The sequence below is a fragment of the Triticum urartu genome, chromosome 6A, assembly GCF_056163025.1.
Source record: "Triticum urartu cultivar PI428250 chromosome 6A, HENAU_Tu73, whole genome shotgun sequence".
Lineage (NCBI taxonomy): Eukaryota > Viridiplantae > Streptophyta > Magnoliopsida > Poales > Poaceae > Triticum > Triticum urartu.
In genome coordinates, this window is record NC_141878.1 from 595363293 (window position 1) to 595384815 (window position 21523).

Below are 21523 nucleotides of genomic sequence, written 5' to 3' on the forward strand. Positions count from 1 at the left end.
AGTGGAGGAGGGCCACCGTGGGCCCACGAGGCAGGGGGGCGCGCCCTATAGGTGGGGCGCCCACCACCCTCGTGGCCAGGTGGCAGCTCCTCTCGCGGTAATTTTTGCACAGTAAATCCTCAAATATTCCCGAAAAATCATATTAAATTGCCATGGCATTCTGAGGACTTTTATTTTCGGGATATTTTTATATTGCACGGATAATCAGATAACAGACAGAAAAATACTAATTTTACTTTATTTAATATAAATAACAGAAAGTATAAAGAAGGTACAGAAGTTTGTGCTTCTAGTTTCATCCATCTCATGCTCGTCAAAAAGAATCCGCTAACAAGGTTGATCAAGTCTTGTTAACAAACTCATTCCGATAATCAGGAAACCGGAGAAATTTCGAATAACACTAAGTTACCTCAACGGGGATATGCACATCCCCAATAATAAGAATATCATATTTTTTTCTTGACAGTAGGAAGAGGAAATTCAAAACCTCCAAATATAATCGATGGAATTTTTCCAATAGAGTTGATACTATGAACTTGAGGTTGTTTCCTCGGAAAGTGTACCGTATGCTCATTACCATTAACATGAAAAGTGACATTGCCTTTGTTGCAATCAATAACAGCCCCTGCAGTATTAAGAAAAGGTCTTCCGAGAATAATAGACATACTATCATCCTCGAGAATATCAAGTATAACAAAGTCCGTTAAAATAGTAACATTTGCAACCACAACAGGCACATCCTCACAAATACTGACAGGTATAGCAGTTGATTTATCAGCCATTTGCAAAGATATTTCAGTAGGTGTCAGCTTATTCAAGTCAAGTCTACGATATATAGAGAGAGGCATAACACTAACACCGGCTCCAAGATCACATAAAGCAGTTTTAATATAATTTCTTTTAATGGAGCAAGGTATAGTAGGTACTCCGGGGTCTCCAAGTTTCTTTGGTATTCAACCCTTAAAAGTATAATTATCAAGCATGGTGGAAATCTCAGCTTCCGGTATCTTTCTTTTATTAGTAATAATATCCTTCATATATTTAGCATAAGGATTTGTTTTGAGCACATCAGTTAATCGCATACGCAAAAAGATAGGCCTAATCATTTCAGCAAAGCGCTCAAAATCCTCATCATCCTTTTCCTTGGATGGTTTAGGAGGGAAAGGCATGGGTTTCTGAACCCAAGGTTCTCTTTCTTTACCATGTTTCCTAGCAACAAAGTCTCTTTTATCATAACATTGATTCTTTGATTGTGGGTTATCAAGATCAACAGCAGGTTCAATTTCTACATCATTGTCATTACTAGGTTGAGCATCATCATGAACATCATCATTAATATTTTTACTAGGTTCATGTTCATTACGATATTGTGTTTCAGCATCACACATAGATATATCATTTGGATTATCAGGTGGTTCAGCAATAGGTTCACTAGAAGTTTGCACAGTTCTATCATTTTTCTTCTTCTTCTTTTTAAAAGAACTAGGAACATCAATATTATTTCTCTAAGAATCTTGCTCGATTCTCTTAGGGTGGCCTTCAGGATACAAAGGTTCCTGAGTCATTCTACCAGTTCTAGTAGCCACTCTAACAACATAATCATTTTTCTTACTATTCATTTCATTAAGTACTTCTTTTTGAGCTTTAAGTACTTGTTCTACTTGGGTGGTAACCATAGAAGCATGTTTGCTAATAAGTTTAAGTTCACCCTTAATATCAGCCATATAATCACCCAAGCGTCTAATCATATAAGCATTTTCTTTTAATTGTCTACCAAAATAAGCATTGAAGTCGTCTTGCTTATACATAAAGTTATCAAACTCATCCAAGCACTGACTAGCAATTTTAGTAGGAGGGACTTCAGCTTTATCATATCTATAGAGAGAATTTACCTTTACTACCTGTGTCGGGATATCGGGATCAGGAGGTTCTTCAGTAAATAAATAATTGAGATCATATGTTTCTTCAACAGGCGGTGAATTAAGACCATGTATTTCTTCAATAGGAGGTAAATTCTTAACGTCTTCAGCTTTAATACCTTTTTATTTCATAGATTTCTTTGCCTCTTGCATATCTTCGGGACTGAGAAATAAAACACCTCTCTTCTTCGGAGTTGGTTTAGGAATAGGCTCAGTAATTGGAGCAGGAGCTGGCTCAGGAGGTGCCCAATTATTTTCATTTGTTAACATATTATTCAATAGAATTTCAGCTTCATCCGGTGTTCTTTCCCTGAAAAGAGAACCATCACAACTATCCAGGTAATCTCTGGAAGCATCGGTTAGTCCATTATAAAAGATATCAAGTATTTCAGGTTTCTTAAGAGGGTGATCAGGCAAAGCATTAAGTAACTTGAGAAGCCTCCCCCAAGCTTGTGGGAGACTCTCTTCTTTAATTTGCACAGTTGTATATTTCCCTCAAAGCAGCTTGTTTCTTATGAGCAGAGAAATATTTAGCAGAGAAGTAATAAATCATATCCTGGGGACTACGCACACAACCAGGATCAAGAGAATTAAACCATATCTTAGCATCACCCTTTAATGAGAACGGAAATATTTTGAGTAAATAGAGGTAACATGATCTCTCATTATCAGTGAACAGGGCAGCTATATCATTTAACTTAGTAAGATGTGCCACAACAGTTTCAGATTCATAGCCATAAAAGGGATCAGATTCAACCAAAGTAATTATATCAGGATCAACAGATAATTCATAATCTTTATCAGGAACACATATAGGTGAAGTAGCAAAAGCAGGGTCGGGTCTCATTCTATCTCTAAGTGATTCTTTGTTCCATTTAATTAATAACCTCTTAAGCTCATATCTATCTCTGCAAGCTAAAATAGCTAAAGAAACATCTTTATCAAAAAGATAACCTTTAGGAATAACAGGCATATTTTCATCATCGTATTCAGATTCAATAATTTCTCTTTCTCTAGCCCTAGCAATTTGTTCTTCTAGAAAATCACCAAGGGGCACAGTAGTATCAGACATAGAAGCAGTTTCATCATAAGTATCATGCATAGCAGAAGTGGCATCATCAATAACATGCGACATATCAGAACGAATAGTAGAAGCAGGTGTAGGTGTCGCAAACTTACTCATAACAGAAGGTGAATCAAGTGCAGAGCTAGATGGCAGTTCCTTACCTTCCCTCGTAGTTGAGGGATAGATCTTGGTTTTTGGATCTCTCAAGTTCTTCATAGTGTCCAGCAGATATAAATCCCAAGTGACTCAAAGAATAGAGCTATGCTCCCCGACAACGGTGCCAGAAATTAGTCTTGATAACCCACAAGTATAGGGGATCGCAACAGCTTTCGAGGGTAGAGTATTCAACCCAAATTTATTGATTCGACACAAGGGGAGCCAAAGAATATTCTCAAGTATTAGCAGCTGAGTTGTCAATTCAACCACACCTGGAAACTTAGTATCTGCAGCAAAGTGTTTAGTAGCAAAGTAATATGATAGTGGTGATAGCGGCAACAAAAGTAAAGACAACAAAAGTAATGTTTTTGGTATTTTGTAGTGATTGTAACAGTAGCAGCGGGAAAGTAAATAAGCGTAAACCAGTATATGGAAAACTCGTAGGCACCGGATCAGTGATGGATAATTATGCCGGATGCGGTTCATCATGTAACAGTCATAACATAGGGTGACACAGAACTAGCTCCAATTCGTCAATGTAATGTAGGCATGTATTCCGTATATAGTCATACGTGCTTATGGAAAAGAACTTGCATGACATCTTTTGTCCTACCCTCCCGCGGCAGCGGGGTCCTATTGGAAACTAAGGGATATTAAGGCCTCCTTTTAATAGAGAACCGGAACAAAGCATTAGCACATAGTGAATACATGAACTCCTCAAACTAGGGTCATCACCGGGAGTGGTCCCGATTATTGTCACTTCGGGGTTGCCGGATCATAACACATAGTAGGTGACTATAGACTTGCAAGATACGATCAAGAACTCACATATATTCATGAAAACATAATAGGTTCAGATCTGAAATCATGGCACTCGGGCCCTAGTGACAAGCATTAAGCATAGCAAAGTCATAGCAACATCAATCTCAGAACTAGTGGACACTAGGGATCAAACCCTAAAAAAATAACTCGATTACATGATAAATCTCATCCAACCCATCACCGTCCAGCAAGCCTACGATGGAATTACTCACGCACGGCGGTGAGCATCATGAAATTGGTGATGGAGGATGGTTGATGATGACGACGGCGACGAATCCCCCTCTCCGGAGCCCCGAACGAACTCCAGATCAGCCCTCCCGAGAGGTTTTAGGGCTTGGCGGCGGCTCCGTATCGTAAAACGCGATGATTTCTTCTCTCTAATTTTTTCTCTCCGAAAGCAAATATATAGAGTTGGAGTTGGCGTCGGAGGGTCAACAGGGGGCGCACGAGGTCGTGGAAAGGGTGTGGGCCTCCTTGTCTTCATATTTGGCGAGGATTTTTTATTGTTTTTTCTAAGACCTCCCGTGGAGTTTCAGGTCATTCCGAGAATATTTGTTTTCTGGACATAAAACAACATCATGGTAATTCTGCTGAAAACAGCGTCAGTCTGGGTTAGTTCCATTCAAATCATACAAATTAGAGTTCAAAACAAGGGCAAAAGTGTTTGGAAAAGTAGATACGACGGAGATGTATCAGATGCCCATATTGGCTCCTACATATTCTATGAAGATCTTTATCTGTCGAACCATATAACAACATACGTTGTTCCCTTTGTCATCGGTATGTTACTTGCCCGAGATTCGATCATCGATCGGTATCTCAATACCTAGTTCAATCTCGTTACCGGCAAGTCTCTTTACTCGTTCCGCAACACATCATCCCGCAACTAACTCATTAGTCACAATGCTTGCAAGGCTTATAGTGATGTACATTACCGAGTGGGCCCAGAGATACCTCTCCGACAATCGGAGTGACAAATCCTAATCTCGAAATATGCCAACTCAACAAGTACCTTCGGAGACACCTGTAGAGCACCTTTATAATCACCCAGTTACGTTGTGACGTTTGGTAGCACACAAAGTGTTCCTCCGGTAAACGGGAGTTGCATAATCTCATAGTCATAGGAACATGTATAAGTCATGAAGAAAGCAATAGCAACAAACTAAACGATCAAGTGCTAAGCTAACGGAATGGGTCAAGTCAATCACATCATTCTCCTAATGATGTGATCCCGTTTAATCAAATGACAACTCATGTCTATGGTTAGGGAACATAACCATCTTTGATCAACGAGCTAGTCAAGTAGAGGCATACTAGTGACATTATGTTTGTCTATGTATTCACACATGTATCATGTTTCAGGTTAATACAATTCTAGAATGAATAATAAACATTTATCATGAAATAAGGAAATTAATAATAACTTTATTATTGCTTCTAGGGCATATTTACTTCAGTCCCGAACTGTGCATCTAAGGTCGATGGTAACAGGAGACGGGGGATACAATGTTTACCCAGGTTCGGGCCCTCTCTATGGAGGTAATACCCTACTTCCTGCTTGATTGATCTTGATGAATATGAGTATTACAAGAGTTGATCTACCACGAGATCGTAATGGCTAAAACCCTACAAGTCTAGCTTGTATGACTATATCTCCGTCTTTGGACTAAACCCTCCGGTTTATAGAGACACCGGAGGGGACTAGGGTTGTACAAAGTCAGTTATAGAGAAAGGAATCTTCATATTTGGACGCCAAGCTTGCCTTCCACGCCAAGGAGAGTCCCATCCGGACACGGGAGAGAGTCTTCGGTCTTGTATCTTCACAGCCCATTAGTCCGGCCCATGTCCAACAGGCCGGACGCCCGAGGACCCCTTAGTCCAGGACTCCCTCAGCATTATTTTTACCACATATAATGAATATCGCTGGTAACTTCATATCTCATTTGCTCACTAATGGCAACTGGAATGTGTGTGTTGGAATAGAGGCCTGAAGTACTGCAAGCCTGGCAAAGAAGCACCGTAAAGTTGTCACTCCCAGGAAACTCCATGAATAATAATGTATTTTGGAAAGGAGGCAAAGTTCAATTTCCAAGTAGGTGGGCATTGTACAACAATGAGTTTACTAAATTGTACTCCCTCTATTTCTAAATATAAGTCTTTTAAGAGATCTCGATAAAAACTACATACGGATATATATAGACATATTTTAGAGTATAGATTCACTCATTTTGCTCTGTATGTAGTCTGCATTGAAATCTCTAAAAAGACTTATATTTAGGAACGGAGGGAGTACATATTACAATGCACACTTGTTGTACATGCATAGTTTAGATTATAATCGGTTTGTAGGCACAAACAAATTAAATTACTCATAAATATTTACACCAGACAGATTGTTGATTATGTTTAAACCAGACAGATGGTTTCATTCGAAATCTCTCTCTCCCTCCCTCCCTCCCCCCCCCCCCCTCTCTCTCAGTGCAATATTCATTAATATATGTTGCTCCTTTCAGTTCAGGGCCTTCCTTTTCTTGTGCCAGCACACATGCCACCTACATAGAAATGGCTGAAATACGTGCCATCACACATTCCACCTACATAGAAATGGTTGCAACACCATTCTAAGAAATACATTACACATAAGCTTGATGACAGAACTACTGCCAATGTAAAATATTTGTAAGCCTAATTGAGAATGTGTCAGAAAATAAAATAAAATTGTCACTATTGTATTCTTATAAAACAAAATTATCACTCGTGTTCTTGGTAAACACGACAAGATGTAAACAGTCAATGAGATTATTAGAAGTGATAAAAATGGAAATGCACAAGAAGCGCAACATAGTAACAAAAAAATTAGAGCAAGGATTGACATGACGATAGGAAAAATGAATCAATAAGGGGTTATTAGAAGTGATAAAAAGAAATGCACAAGCAATGCAAAATACTAAAAACAATTCTAGAAGGTTTCACATGACTATGGGCAAATGATTTTTGCTTTCAGCGAATTTATGGAGACAACATGTGGCTCTGAGCTTGGCAACCTAGCATGTACTGAATATATCTCTGAATGACTTACTGCAAGTGTGTGTCATTAAAGTAACGAAATTGTTCTTCACAAGCTTGACTCCTGATAATCAAGGGCCAATGCATCAGACTTATGCATAGAAAAGAGACCAAGTTGATGCAAAACTCTTAGATATTACAACACTGCTGCCACTGCAATTCAGTCAACTCCTTGTGTGCCACCTTGTTCTTCTTCGCCGAATGCACTTATTAACATTACAACACATAGGCAAGCTAGAAATCTTTGTATAAGGGGGATACCTTCTTCCTACATGAGATTAAAAAAATGTACATCAGACTTCAAAGCAAAACGATCCTCGACCATCCAGGGAATCAAATTTCAGACGACCACCAGGGGCCCCATCTTGCTGTGACTGGTAGTGAGCAGCCTCAGAGTAGCGTCATGTATCATAAAAATCATGCTTTGAGTGAAAACAAACAAACTTGCATCATAATCTGCTACCAACTGTGCACTGCATGTTACTTACAAAGCAATCTGAAAGAAAAGTATTTCTTGTTTGAGAACCGAAGAGACATGCACGCATATCATGGTATGAAAAGATAATAGAGTTGCAATCTGATGCAATCATCAAGACAGGTTTGAGTGTCGTGAGGATGGAGTCAGAGCTTCATGGCCACTTGAAGCGAAGAAGTGCAGTCGTATTGGATTTAACAGGAGCCGGTCATCATCACCATACAGCAAGAGATGCAAGCAATTGGTCCTCTTCTCCTGAGAGAATGAATGAATGAGCTTACCACATCCGAATCTGTTGTTGCCGCTGCAAGTCAGGCTTATAGCGATTGAACTTGCAGCCCCTGCTGAACGCGAATGACAGCCCCTTCCACTCTGAACCCATTGCACAAATCACAATTACACCCCACTCCATGAACACATTTAATTTGCATTCCGAGATGCCAGATGATGCCGACGGCAAAGGGGTCGTGGCCGTAGATGATGAAGCAAAGGTCGGCGCTGACGAAGTCCATGAAGGCGCCGAAGATGGCCACTGGGTCCTGCCCTGCCATGTCGGCATCGCCGGGGAAGCCAGGAACGCATGGTTGGCTCTCATTAAATCAGAAACATTGTGTCAGTTATAAAAGCCACGCAAAACATTACTTGATGATTCATTGAACAACATGAGAGCTAAAACTAAGTTCAAGTGGCATCTATTAAAAAAATAATGTTCAGTATTAATCATGAATTGTTAAGCAAAAAGTAAGAAGAGCATGACAATGTTAATAAACAGCGACAGCGAACACACACACACATGCTCAACAACGTCAGGAAGCACACACATTAGCAGGAAGCACACACAGCGGCCGGGCACATCACATACACATGCTGGGTACAAACGAACAATCTTAGTACACAAAAAACAGAGCAAGGATAAATAAGTTTGCTTTCTCAAGAAATAAATTAGGGTTCATAGGAACTTCTCAACGTGCTTTTGTTGCACATTCTCAGATAAAATTTGCAGTGACCATTGCTCTGCTTTGAGACTACAGAAAGCAAACACAAAGCGAACATACCTGTTCCTCTCGATTCAGGGCACGCCCTAGCGGCGCTCTTCGCTGGCCGCAACGCCGCCACGCCCTGCTGTTGGGTTATGCGATTGCCTCCGTGCCGTCGTCCCATGGGTCAGGGGGCACACACTTCAGGGGCTGCTCGCTGGCAGCAACGCCGCCACGCCCTGGGGTTACGCCGTCAAGCCCTTGTGGCGGTCCGCGCCGTTGTCCCACGATTCGGGGCCCTCGACCAGGGCACGATCGATGGGTCCAACGGAGGCAGCAGACAGTGCGGACGGGCGGCAGCGGAGGACAAAGACGGCACGTAGGGTTTGTAGAGAGGAGGAAGACGATGCGGAGGGACGGCAGCGGAGGAGAAATCACGTCTTCCCTGTGAGGTCGGCGGCGGCGATCTCGTGCGCCCTGTGAGGTCTGCGGCGGCGGTTGGCGGCGGCGTTCTCGTGCGCCATGTGAGGTCCGCGGCGGCAAGATCCCCCCCTCCCCTATCTCGCACGGGTCGGCGGCGTCTCCTCAAGCGGATTGTCCGATGGAGGGCAGCAGCGAAGGGATAGCGCGGCGGCGGCGAAGGGACGGAGGGCGGCCGTGAACGAGGGCAGTGAGTCGGGCGTGCGAGTGGAGGGCAGGAGAGTCGTGCGTGCGATTGGTTTAGGGTTTTTTTCGCTCGTTAATTTTCGTAGGTTTTTTCGTTGGTTAATTTTCGTAGGTTTATCCTTTTCCTTTGCTTGTAGATGGGTGTGACGGGAGGTGCGGTCCTGGACTGCCTGGGGCATCGCGACGTGATTTTTTTTGGTTTGACGTGGCTAACAATGAAGTGGAATGAGGGACGAAAAAAATTATGATAGATGAGACGAAAATTAACCGCAGAGACTATCAACTGAGACATTGAAAATAAAGATTCGACAGCAAATCTTTCCTTACGCAGAGCCCGATCGATCCAAGCCAAAGCAAAATCAATCCCAGCAAAGAATAGAAAGTCCAAAAGAGACGGGCGTTGCGTGTTGGACATGGACTCACGTAGACGTACAGGATAGATCCATATTACGCACAATTCATCTACGGACTCCTTCGTTTCCTCTATCGATCCCAACATCTCCGCCTTCCCAGAGCTGATCGATCTGCACGTACGCCTGCCGGCCGGCCACATGGAGGCGGGGACCAACGGCGACGGCAATGGTGCGTGCTTCCCCTACGACGTGCTACTCGGCATCCTCCGCCGCCTCCCGTGCAACGCCATCGCCAAGTCCCGGCGCGTCTGCCGTGCGTGGCGCGCCCTCGTCGACGCCCACAACCTCCTCCAGCTCCCGACGGTGTTCTTCGACGTGACCATCGGCGGCGCCCCCGCAGGCCGCATCGTGATGAGGCTGTTCGCCAAGGACGTGCCCAAGACGGCGGAGAACTTCCGTGCTCTCTGCACCGGCGAGAAGGGCGTCGGCAGGAGAGGCAAGGCGCTGCACTACAGGGGCAGCGCGTTCCACCGCGTGATCCCAGGCTTTATGTGCCAGGGCGGCGACTTCACCATGGGCAACGGCCTCGGCGGCGAGTCCATCTACGGCGACAAGTTCCCCGACGAGAAGTTCGTCCGCAAGCACACGCCCGGGATGCTCTCCATGGCCAACGCGGGGCCCAATGCCAATGGCTCCCAGTTCTTCATCTGCACCGTACCCTGCCCGTGGCTCGACGGCAAGCACGTCGTCTTCGGTGAGGTCATCGTGGGCATGGACGTCGTCCGGAACATTGATAAGGTGGGCTCCCGCAGTGGCACGTGCGCCAAGTCCGTAGTCATCGCCGACTCCGGCCAGCTCTAGGCCTGCGCCCTCCCCTAGCCATTCATCGTCCTCCCATGTCACGTCGTTGATGATCTAAAATAAGTTGGCCTGAGCCGTGTCGTGTCTTCCCTTTGTCCGTCCGATGAGATCTTCGTCGTTGGTTTAGGAGGGTTTTAGGTGAACTCTTTAGGCTGCTGGAACTGTGTTCGACGGCCATGGTTATCTTCCATCATATTTTGCAAGCGGCTAAAACATTTTGTTATAATCAAAGCCACAAAGTTTCATAGTTCTTTATTATTTCGATTGCTATTTTGTTTTATCACCACCAAGCCTTCTCAGGTATGTGTGTCAATTTGTGGTGTTTGGAGAAAAATACGTTTTATGTTCGTAGTGCCTTGCACAAAAAGTCACGTGTTGCGTTTGACGATGAGGTATATATGGGATCTCCACGGAGATGATTTTTTTTTTTGCCAATTCCGGCCCGTAGTGGTTGTTAATTGTTCTTGACATCATAAGCTGTTCGATGCGCTTGCAATTCCTGTTTATTTTTGGGAGCATGACTTTTGAGAAACGATGTGATTTTTTGGAGAGGGAAGGAAGACCGTCCTCGGTTCAGTTAAATTTCTGCAGAGCTATTGAATGTCATTCTCTGAGCAAATTCGTATTATCTGAGTAGCATGTTGACCTCCCTCCGGCGGTTACAAATGTTGTGTGGCTGCCTCCTTCATCTGACTGTATTAATATAAATGTGGACGTCAACTTTATCGTTGCCCTTGGGTCAGCTAGTATCGCGGTGGTAGCTAGGAACTTGGATGGCGAGGTCATAGCATTCTTTTGAGATGTAATTCCTATTTGCTCCAGTTCGGAGCTTTGTGCTTGCCTAGCAGGCCTCTGTAAAAACTACGATGATGGAAGCGTATTGCCTTCCTGGCAGGGACGCCTTCGTGTTATATACTCAGAAGATTACATCATGCGCAGGTTGTTACTAAGCTTTGCCCCTACTCCAAGCTATACTAGATAAGGCTCAACTTATCCTAACAACCTGCGCCATTTACACAAGATACACACGCATACAATATACGTGACATATATGTCACGTTACACACCTGAATAGCCTTTCATCTAACATCCTCCCTCAATCTAAACATGTCAAGGTTGAGATTGTTTCTGAAGGCTTGAAGTTGTCGAACTTGTAAAGGCTTCGTGAAGCCATCAGCAACTTGATCTCCTGTTGGGATAAACCTGATGTCCAAAAGTTTCTTTGCAACTCTTTCACGAACAAAGTGAAAATCAATTTCTATATGCTTTGTTCTTGCATGAAACACTGGATTTGCAGAGAGATACGTTGCACCCAAATTATCACACCATAGACAAGAGACACATGGTCTTGCAATTCCCAATTCATCTAACAGAGTTTCTACCCACATTACCACAGCAGTTGCATTTGCCAAAGACTTATATTCTGCTTCAGTGCTAGAACGTGAGACTGTAGCTTGTTTCTTCGCATTCCAAGACACAAGGTTAGAACCAAAGAAAACAGCAAACCCATCAGTAGACCTTCTGTCATCAGGGCATCCTGCCCAATATGCATCAGAGAAGGCACTTACTGTTGTTGACATTGACTTGCAAATTTTCAGACCAATTCCAGCACTTCCTTGGATATATCTTAATATCCTCTTAACAGCTGTCCAATGCAAAGATGTAGGAGAATGCAGAAATTGACAGACCTTGTTGACAGAGAAATCTATATCAGGTCTTGTCAAAGTTAAGTATTGTAGTGCCCCAACTACACTTCTATATTTTGTCCCTTCCTCTGAACTGAGTAATTCTCCCCCATGCAATGACAGGTGTTCAGTAGTAGACAGAGGTGTACTAGAAGGTTTACAATCCTTCATGCCCACACGTTTAAGAATCTCTGTTGCATATTTTTCTTGAGTTAGCAGAATACCATCATGTATTTTCTTTACTTCAATACCTAGGAAATAGTGCAACTCTCCCAGATCTTTTAAAGCAAAGTCATTTTTCAAGTTCTTAAGCAGAGCTGAGGTGGCCTCTTGAGAAGAACTAGCAACAATTATGTCATCTACATATATGAGAATAAACATAGTCACCTTTCCTCTCTTGAAATAAAACAAGGAGGTGTCTCCCTTGGAGGGCCGAAAACCAAGTTGTTGTAGTTTTGAATTTAACCTTGAATACCAGGCCCTGGGTGCCTGTTTTAATCCATATAGTGCTTTGTCCAACCTACACACATGTTGTGGTTTAGTATTATCCACAAAACCAAGTGGTTGTCGCATATAAACCTCTTCCTCGAGAACGCCATGTAGAAACGCATTCTGAACATCCAATTGACGAAGGCTCCATCCCCTGGATACAGCAATAGACAAAACCAGCATCATAGTAGCAGTTTTAACAACTGGACTAAACGTGTCCTCATAATCAATGCCATAGCGTTGCTTAAAGCCTTTAGCCACTAACCTAGCCTTGTACCTATCTATTGTCCCATTTGATTTTCTTTTGATTTTATATACCCATTTACAATCTATAACATTCCTACCTAGTCTAGGTGGAACTAGATGCCAGGTTTTATTTGTCATGAGTGCATCATATTCTACTTCCATAGCATTTTTCCAGTTTTTATCTTGCAAAGCCTCTACTGGATCACGAGGTTCTTGAGTGGCAGCAAAGTTTACAACCTTAAAAATCTTGTCATACCTGACAGTTCCATCTTTAGGAACCAAGGGTTTGAAGATACCTTGTTTAGCACGTGTATTGGGGCGTCCAGAAACTGTAGCCACAGATGATCCGGCGGTTGCCGCAGAAGATCCGCCACCTCGTACTGCCAGAGGATCAGCCTCGGCTGTGGCACGGTCGGGCGTCGGATCCCGCGTCTGGTCCGGGGCCACCAAATCTGGCACAGGCGAATCAGCGCCAGGAGACCCACCCGACCGCCGCCAGCTGTCTGTGGAGGGCCCGCCTATCTCGATCCCGCCGCCCCGCACGGGCGACCCGCGCCGCGTGGGCCCACTTGTCACGATGCCGCCGCCCCGCACGGGCGACCCGCGCCGCGTGTCGTGCGCTGACGGGCTGGCTGGTGACCCTGCGCCTTGGGGTGTCGGAGGCGTTCCCACGTCAGGTTCTGCGCCGCCGCCGAATCTCTCGGGATCAGAGGCGCCAGGAGAATCCGCCTTGTGTCTTGCGCCGATCCAATTTGGCCTTATACACTGCATAAAATGACAATCGGAAGTGCTGTTTTTTCACTGTTTTGCTCAGCACAGCCTCCATTAGTGGCAGGATTAGGATTATTAAACACATGATCATCAGCAGAACATTCACCCCCATGATCAGAAGGATTTAATAACTCCGGAGAAAGTAACAAAATTTCCGCACGAAGCCGAGCACCAGCGTTTGGATGGAGGCTAGCGAAGGGAAAAATGTTTTCATCAAAGACAACATCTCTGGAAATGTAGACACGGCCAGTAGATATATCAAGACATTTAAACCCTTTGTGAAGATTGCTATACCCAAGAAAGGCACATTGTTTTGACCGAAATTGAAGCTTATGATTATTGTAGGGTCGAAGGTTGGGCCAATAGGCACACCCAAAAATTCGAAGAATAGAATAATTGGGTTTTTCATGAAATAGTTTTTCAAAGGGTGTCTCAAACTTGATAACCTTGCTAGGAATTCGGTTGATCAAATAGGTGGCAGCGATGAAGGCCTCATCCCGAAATTTCAAGGGCATGGAGGCTTGAGCAAGAAGGGATAAACCTACCTCGACAATGTGTCGATGTTTTCTCTCAGCTGACCCATTTTGTTGGTGAGCATGAGGGCCTGAGACATGGTGAGATATCCCTATTCTGTTGAAGGAGTTCAATTTTTCGTACTCCCCTCCCCAATCTGTTTGTAGAGCAAGGATTTTGCGATTAAATTGTCGTTCTACTAGATGTTGGAAGTCATGAAATTTTTGGAAAACTTCAGACTTGTGTTTGATCAAATATATCCATGTGAATTTGCTGAAATCGTCAATGAAACTCACATAATATTTCTTTCTTCCTACTGTTTCAACAGCAGGACCCCAAACATCAGAGAACACAAGTTCTAAAGGAAACTTCGATTCACTTATTGACTTAGGATAAGGCAACTGGTGACTTTTGCCCTTTTGGCATGCGTCACATACAGAATCTTTATTGAAAGAGTTTGCACACGGGAGATTATTCTTGCTAATGATTTTGCTAACAATAAGAGGAGATGGATGGCCTAGACGTCGGTGCCACCAATCCGGAGATAGCTTGGTGGCACTGAGCATGTGCTTCTTGACGTCAGATCCCGTGTGCCTAACCGGGTAGAGTCCTCGTCTACCCCTGCCTCGAAGGAGCACCTTCTTCGTTCCCCATTCCTTGACAAGAAAAGAATAAGGATGAATTTCAACAAAGGAATCGTTGTCAACAGCAAGGTGACTAGCGGAAATTAGACTTTTGTTGGCTTGAGGTACATGAACGATATTGTTTAGAAGAAGATCACGATCAGGAGTGTGAATAGCTGAATGACCGATGTGTTTGATAACCATACCTGATCCACTAGCAGTGTGAATCTTCTCGTTCCCAGTGTAGCGATCACGGACGGTCAGCTTCTCCAAATCTCCTGTGATGTGATCGGTGTTGGGTTTCGTAGTAATTTCAAAAATTTCCTACGCACACGCAAGATCATGGCGATGCATAGCAACGAGAGGGGAGAGTGTGATCTATGTACCCTTGTAGATCAACTGCGGAAGCGTTAGCACAACGCGGTTGATGTAGTCGTACGTCTTCACGATCCGACCGATCCAAGCACCGTTACTCCGGCACCTCCGAGTTCTTGGCACACGTTCAGCTCGATGACGCTCCCCGGGCTCCGATCCAGCAAAGCTTCGGGGAGGAGTTCCGTCAGCACGACGGCGTGGTGACGATCTCGATGTTCTACCGTCGCAGGGCTTCGCCTAAGCACCGCTACAATATGACCGAGGTGGAATATGGTGGAGGGGGGCACCGCACACGGCTAAGGAACGATCACGAAGATCAACTTGTGTGTCTAGGGGTGCCCCTTGCCTCAGTATATAAAGGATGGAGGAGGAGGAGGCCGGCCAAGGCAATTGGTGCGGCCAGGATGTGGAGTCCTACTAGGACTCCAAGTCCTAGTAGGAGTCCACCAAGAGGGGAGGAAGGGAGAAGGAAGTGGAGGAGAAGGAAAGGTGGTCGGCCCCCTTTTCCCTAGTCCAATTCGGACCAGAGGGGAGGGGGGGCGCAGCAGCCCCTTGGCCCTTTCTCCTCTTTCCACTAAAGCCCATCAAGGCCCATTGCTTCTCCCGTAACTACCCGGTACTCCGAAAAATACCCGAATCACTCGGAACCTTTCCGATGTCCGAATATAGTCGTCCAATATATCGATCTTTATGTCTCGACCATTTCGAGACTCCTCGTCATGTCCCCGATCTCATCCGGGACTCCGAACTCCTTCGGTACATCAAAACTCATAAACTCATAATATAACTGTCATCGAAACCTTAAGCGTGCGGACCCTACAGTTCGAGAACAATGTAGACATGACCGAGACACGTCTCCGGTCAATAACCAATAGCGGGACCTGGATGTCCATATTGGCTCCTACATATTCTACGAAGATCTTTTATCGGTCAGACCGCATAACAACATACGTTGTTCCCTTTGTCATCGGTATGTTACTTACCCGAGATTTGATCGTCGGTATTCAATACCTAGTTCAATCTCGTTACCGGCAAGTCTCTTTACTCGTTCCATAATACATCATCTCACAACTAACATATTAGTTGTAATGCTTGCAAGGCTTATGTGATGTGCATTACCGAGAGGGCCCAGAGATACCTCTCCTACAATCGGAGTGACAAATCCTAATCTCGAAATACGCCAACCCAACATGTACCTTTGGAGACACCTGTAGAGCACCTTTATAATCACCCAGTTACGTTGTGACGTTTGATAGCACACAAAGTGTTCCTCTGGCAAACGGGAGTTGCATAATCTCATAGTCATAGGAACATGTATAAGTCATGAAGAAAGCAATAGCAACATACTAAACGATCGGGTGCTAAGCTAATGGAATGGGTCATGTCAATCAGATCATTCACTTAATGATGTGATCCCGTTAATCAAATAACAACTCTTTGTTCATGGTTAGGAAACATAACCATCTTTGATTAACGAGCTAGTCAAGTAGAGGCATACTAGTGACACTCTGTTTGTCTATGTATTCACACATGTATTATGTTTCCGGTTAATACAATTCTAGCATGAATAATAAACATTTATCATGATATAAGGAAATAAATAATAACTTTATTATTGCCTCTAGGGCATATTTCCTTCAATCGGTGGCACCACTGTCCAAGTACCAGTTGGTGTCCACCCCGTACTGCGGTGCAGCGAGGTTGGCCGACTTCTCCTCCACGTCTTGGTAGGACTCGTCATAGCGCTTCCAGCACTTCCAGGCTGGGTGGCCCATCTTGCTGCAGATCTGGCACTAGACCCTAGGGGCAGAGGCATGGTTGTTGTAGTTGCCCCCGCTGCCGTTGTTGCCATTGTGTCCGCCACCGCGACCTCCTGGCTTGGAGTAGCCGCCGCCGCGCCCGCCGCGATCACCACCATTGCCGCCTTGGCGGCGACCGCGGTCACCACCGCCACCGCCGTTTCTACGGCCTCGAGTGGCGGCGTTAGCAGAGGATTGAGACCCTCCGCCTCGAAGATTGAGCCTTGTTTCGAAGCTCAGCAGCTGTGAAAACAGCTCGGCCACGGTCACCGGCTCCACCCGGGAACACATGGTGGACACCACCGAGTCGAAATCTTCATCTAACCCGGCCAGGATGTGGGAGACGATGTCGTCGTCCACCCTCTTCCCTGCAGCGACCAGTTCGTCGCAGAGAGACTTGATCTTCCCGACGTAGTCGGTGATGGAGGAGTTGCCCTTCTGCAAGTTGGCGAGGGCGATCCGGACGTTGGTGGTCTGGGAACGGGTGTGAGATGCAAGCATCCCTTCCACCGTGTTCCAGAGCTCAGCAGAGGTGTGGCATGACGCAACCTGGATGGCTATCTCATGAGGAAGTGTCGTCAGAAGATAGGAGAAGACTTGTTGGTCTTGAGCATACCAGGTTTGGAAATCAGGGTTCGGCGCTTTCGCCATTGTCTTGCCGTCAGACGAGGCCACATCAATCTGTATGGGCGGCGGCGGTTGCTCGACGTCGAGGTACTTGGCCATCTGTGCTCCTCGGGTGGCCGAGAGCACCGTCGCCCGCCACAGGGCCTGATTGCCCTTTGTGAGCTTCTCGGTGGCGGCGTGTGCGAATGGCGAGGATGGGAAGGAATTTGAAGACGCCATGGATGTGTTCGAGGATGGCTCTGGTTACCATGTAAAAACTACGATAATGGAAGCGTATTGCCTTCCTGGCAGGGACGCCTTCGTGTTATATACTCAGAAGATTACATCATGCGCAGGTTGTTACTAAGCTTTGCCCCTACTCCAAGCTATACTAGATAAGGCTCAACTTATCCTAACAACCTACGCCATTTACACAAGATACACATGCATACACACGCATACAATATACGTGACATATATGTCACGTTACACACCTGAATAGCCTTTCATCTAACAGCCTCTACATCGGTAACACTTTTCACCGGCCTATTATTTTGGAGACGCCTTTGTATACTCCTTTCCTTGCAAATGATTGCGCGGACAGATCTGCATTCAGCCGTGCATCGATCTAAAAAAAAGAAACGTCGTTGGGGTTGACAAAGCTTTTCCAAACCTTCGAGTTGATCAAGATCAAAAGGCAAACAAGCTTGATGGCACATGAGATCACCAAGTTTAGTTTCAATAGTCGTTCCAATGGTTTTCTAGTGAGTAACGTCCCACCCTTCATACGTGGTGAGTGTTTGTGATAAACGGTTGTAAGAATATTTTAATAATTTTCAGTCAATTAATTCACGGGCCATGCTGACCAATATACATACGAGAAGAAAAATATGAAATGTTATATGATGAAGTTGGCGAGGCGAAAGTCCCTTTCTACACCTGAGCTCAAATGAGCTCGGGATGAACAATAACTCAAAAAATATTAAAAAAATATTCAAAAACTCCGATTTTTATGGAAAACTTTCATAAATGTTCTAAGAGCTTGTAAAATTTTATCATGAAATCGCATTTGTGAAAGTCATGGCAAAAAAACAAAATCAATGCTCCAAAATTCTTTCGGAAGTGGCATTTACAGAGTATTGATTTCTTTTTTGCCATGATTTTCACAAATGTGATTTCATGATGACACTTTGCAAGCTCTTAGAACATTTGTCAAAATTTGCCAAAAAAACATAGATTTTTTTCAACATTTTTAAAATATAGAAAGACAAAAGCAAAATCAATCCCCGCATATAGAAAGACAAACAGTTTTGCTAAAGCACATCTAGATGTGCCATAAGTATTGTACATCTAAGTCCTATTCCATTGATCTTACATTAAGATTCGTGTGGATAATTTATTTTTCTTTTTTGTTTTGCTCTTTATGCTTGATTCACTCACTTAGATGTGCAATAACTAGAGCACATCTAGATGTACCCTAGACACACGCACGTACACATACTGGACAGATCGATATTACGCACAACTCAACTATGGACGGAGACGGACTCCTTCGTTTCCCTCTATATATCGATCCCAACATCCGCGCCTTCTCCGAGCTGATCGATCTGCACGCCTGCCGGCCGCCCACATGGAGGGCGCCGTCAGCGATGGCAATGGCGTGTGCTTCCCCTACGACGTGCTACTCGACATCCTCCGCCGCCTCCCCCGCCGTGCCGTCGCCAATTCCCGTTGCGTCTGCCGTGTGTGGCGCGCCCTCCTCGACGCCCACAAGCCCCTCCCTCCAATGGTGTTCTTCGACGTGACCATCGGCGACGCCCCCGCAGGCCGCATCGTGATGGAGCTCTTCGCCAAGGACGTGCCCAAGACGGCGGAGAACTTTCGCGCGCTCCGCACCGGCGAGAAGGGCGTCGGCAGGAGCGGCAACTACAATTCGGTTTGGCATGAATCTTGCTCGAACGGTAGGATGCAGTAAAATTGAGATCAACTCCGACAACATTGAGGTCATCAAAGCTCTTAAAGACGAAAATTCTTCTTCGGTTGCTAGCGCAATTTTTGATGATTGTTATTTCATGTCATTACATTTCAATCATGTTATTTATGATCATTGTAACAGGGGAGCTAACCAGGTAGCTCATGAATTGGTGAGGCTAGCTAAATTTTCTACCCCTGGTTTTTGGATGGATACTGCCCCTAGTGCGGTCATTTCTTTGCTTGCAAATGATGCCACTGTTTTGGTGATTGAGTAAGAGATATTATTTGTAAAAAAATGTATGAAACAGACAGGAAGAAAGGGGATCTGGCCTTGGGCCTTGGCAGGCCACGCTAGATGGTGCGTGCGTGCACGTGGGAGGATTCGTATACCCCTCAAAAAAAACGTGGGAGGATTCGTTCTTTGGGAAGGGAGTGAAAAAAAAGATGGAAAACGGGAGATCGGTTTTACGCACGAGATTCCCTCGTTTCCCTCGACTAGTAAGTGTGCACGTGCAACGCACGTCTATTTGAACTAATAAGTGTGTACACGCAATACGCATCTATTTGGATTAACATATTATACTAAACTTAATACAAGACAATTTATTCATAAATTTAAAATTTCCCTATAAAGTACACAATCTTTTATTTCCAACTCGTACAAATAATTTGAAATATCGTTTCTTCTTAATCAATATGTCTCCTGTATTAAAAGACCACCCACTTTTCTCAATGTATAAAATTCAAAATTATTTAGAAGATTCATCATGATTCTTCATATGCACACATTTATGCAAGTATAGTCACACATGAAAATGTCACTTAGGACAAGCTAAGGAACCGTTTCAGTGCCAACAAATTCCAGTCAAGAATTACACAAGATCGTCATGAACATATACAAAGAGAAGTGACCTCTCTTTCTCCGAGATTGATCGAACAACAAGTTTTTGTATATATCTATCCGACACTACTATATATATATACAATATGACATCTCTTATAATCCCTAACATCTAAAATCGATTTGAACTTTCACATGGCATTCTCCGTCTTTATGTATGACATGGTCAAGAAAGAATCCCGCCAATTCCTCTTGAATTGCTCGTATGCGATCATGTGGTATGAGTTCATTCCGCATCTGTCACATCTAATTTAAAGAAGAGGGTCAATACATATCTATGAAAGAAACTCAACACAATTGATGGTAATAAAATAAAATTATGAATATTGTTTATGTACTAAATGATATGAAATTTACCATGACCACAAAATATCCTACATCCATCATCATCATAATCAACATGCAGTTTTTGCTTCTCTTGTATGTAGTCCAAGTTTTCTATCGGGAAAACATGTTAACTCAACTGTAGATAAGGATGGTATGAAAATGCTTATGTAAAATTACAATTGCCATGTATCTGCTGGACAAACAAATACACTTATGCAAACTTCAGGGTTTTTTAGTAAAACTTATGCGAACTTTAGTTTTTTTCATTAAAACTTATGTAAACTACTGGGTTTTTTCAGTGAAACATAATTTCATGACTGCAAGTAAGGTCTTGGTTCAGCGAATTTGTCTGTGAGTTCACTATGTAGTCGTGAGTTGGCCATGTAATAACCGGTAGTCAGTACTTAAAAAAATAGGGATGTCTGTTGCAGGTACGTGAAATCAGTGAAAAAATAAATAAAGAAAGAAGGCGAACGTCTCTGTGTGTGCTCCAACGCTCCTCTGTTTCTCATTGCCTCATCTCTAGTTCCTGTACTTCTAGATGTGTCACCACCGGCGAGGTAGCGATGACAGTAAAAAAACAACACTCGATACTTACTTGATTAATGCGTGTGTGTGGTGCGTTCGCGTGAAGGCGAGAGTCTCTGTCGTTTAGGCCTGCGAGCGGCCGCGGCGACCGTGTCCTCTCACCAGCTGGGCGGCATTGTCGACGCAGGTGAGTCAGTCGTCCAGCTTTGAGGCGGCGGCCTCCACGCACCGGGATTAGCTTTGGACGACGTCGTCCACGCGCGAGTACCGGACAAGCGTGTCCAACGGAGCAGCACGCGTCAGAGCTGAGGGAGTCGGGGGTGGC

General features: G+C 44.4%; 1 protein-coding gene and 1 pseudogene across 1 annotated transcript; one reads left to right on the forward strand and one right to left on the reverse strand.

The window, feature by feature from the left end:
* The first annotated feature begins 9698 nt into the window (after positions 1 to 9698).
* LOC125517077 (peptidyl-prolyl cis-trans isomerase-like) lies at positions 9699 to 10361 on the forward strand. Its single transcript, XM_048682285.1, has one exon. It carries the CDS (start codon positions 9699 to 9701, stop codon positions 10359 to 10361), a length of 663 nt encoding a protein of 220 aa, XP_048538242.1.
* Positions 10362 to 17089: 6728 nt separating this feature from the next.
* Positions 17090 to 17225, reverse strand: LOC125517779 (small nucleolar RNA Z247; annotated as a pseudogene).
* Positions 17226 to 21523: the final 4298 nt, after the last annotated feature.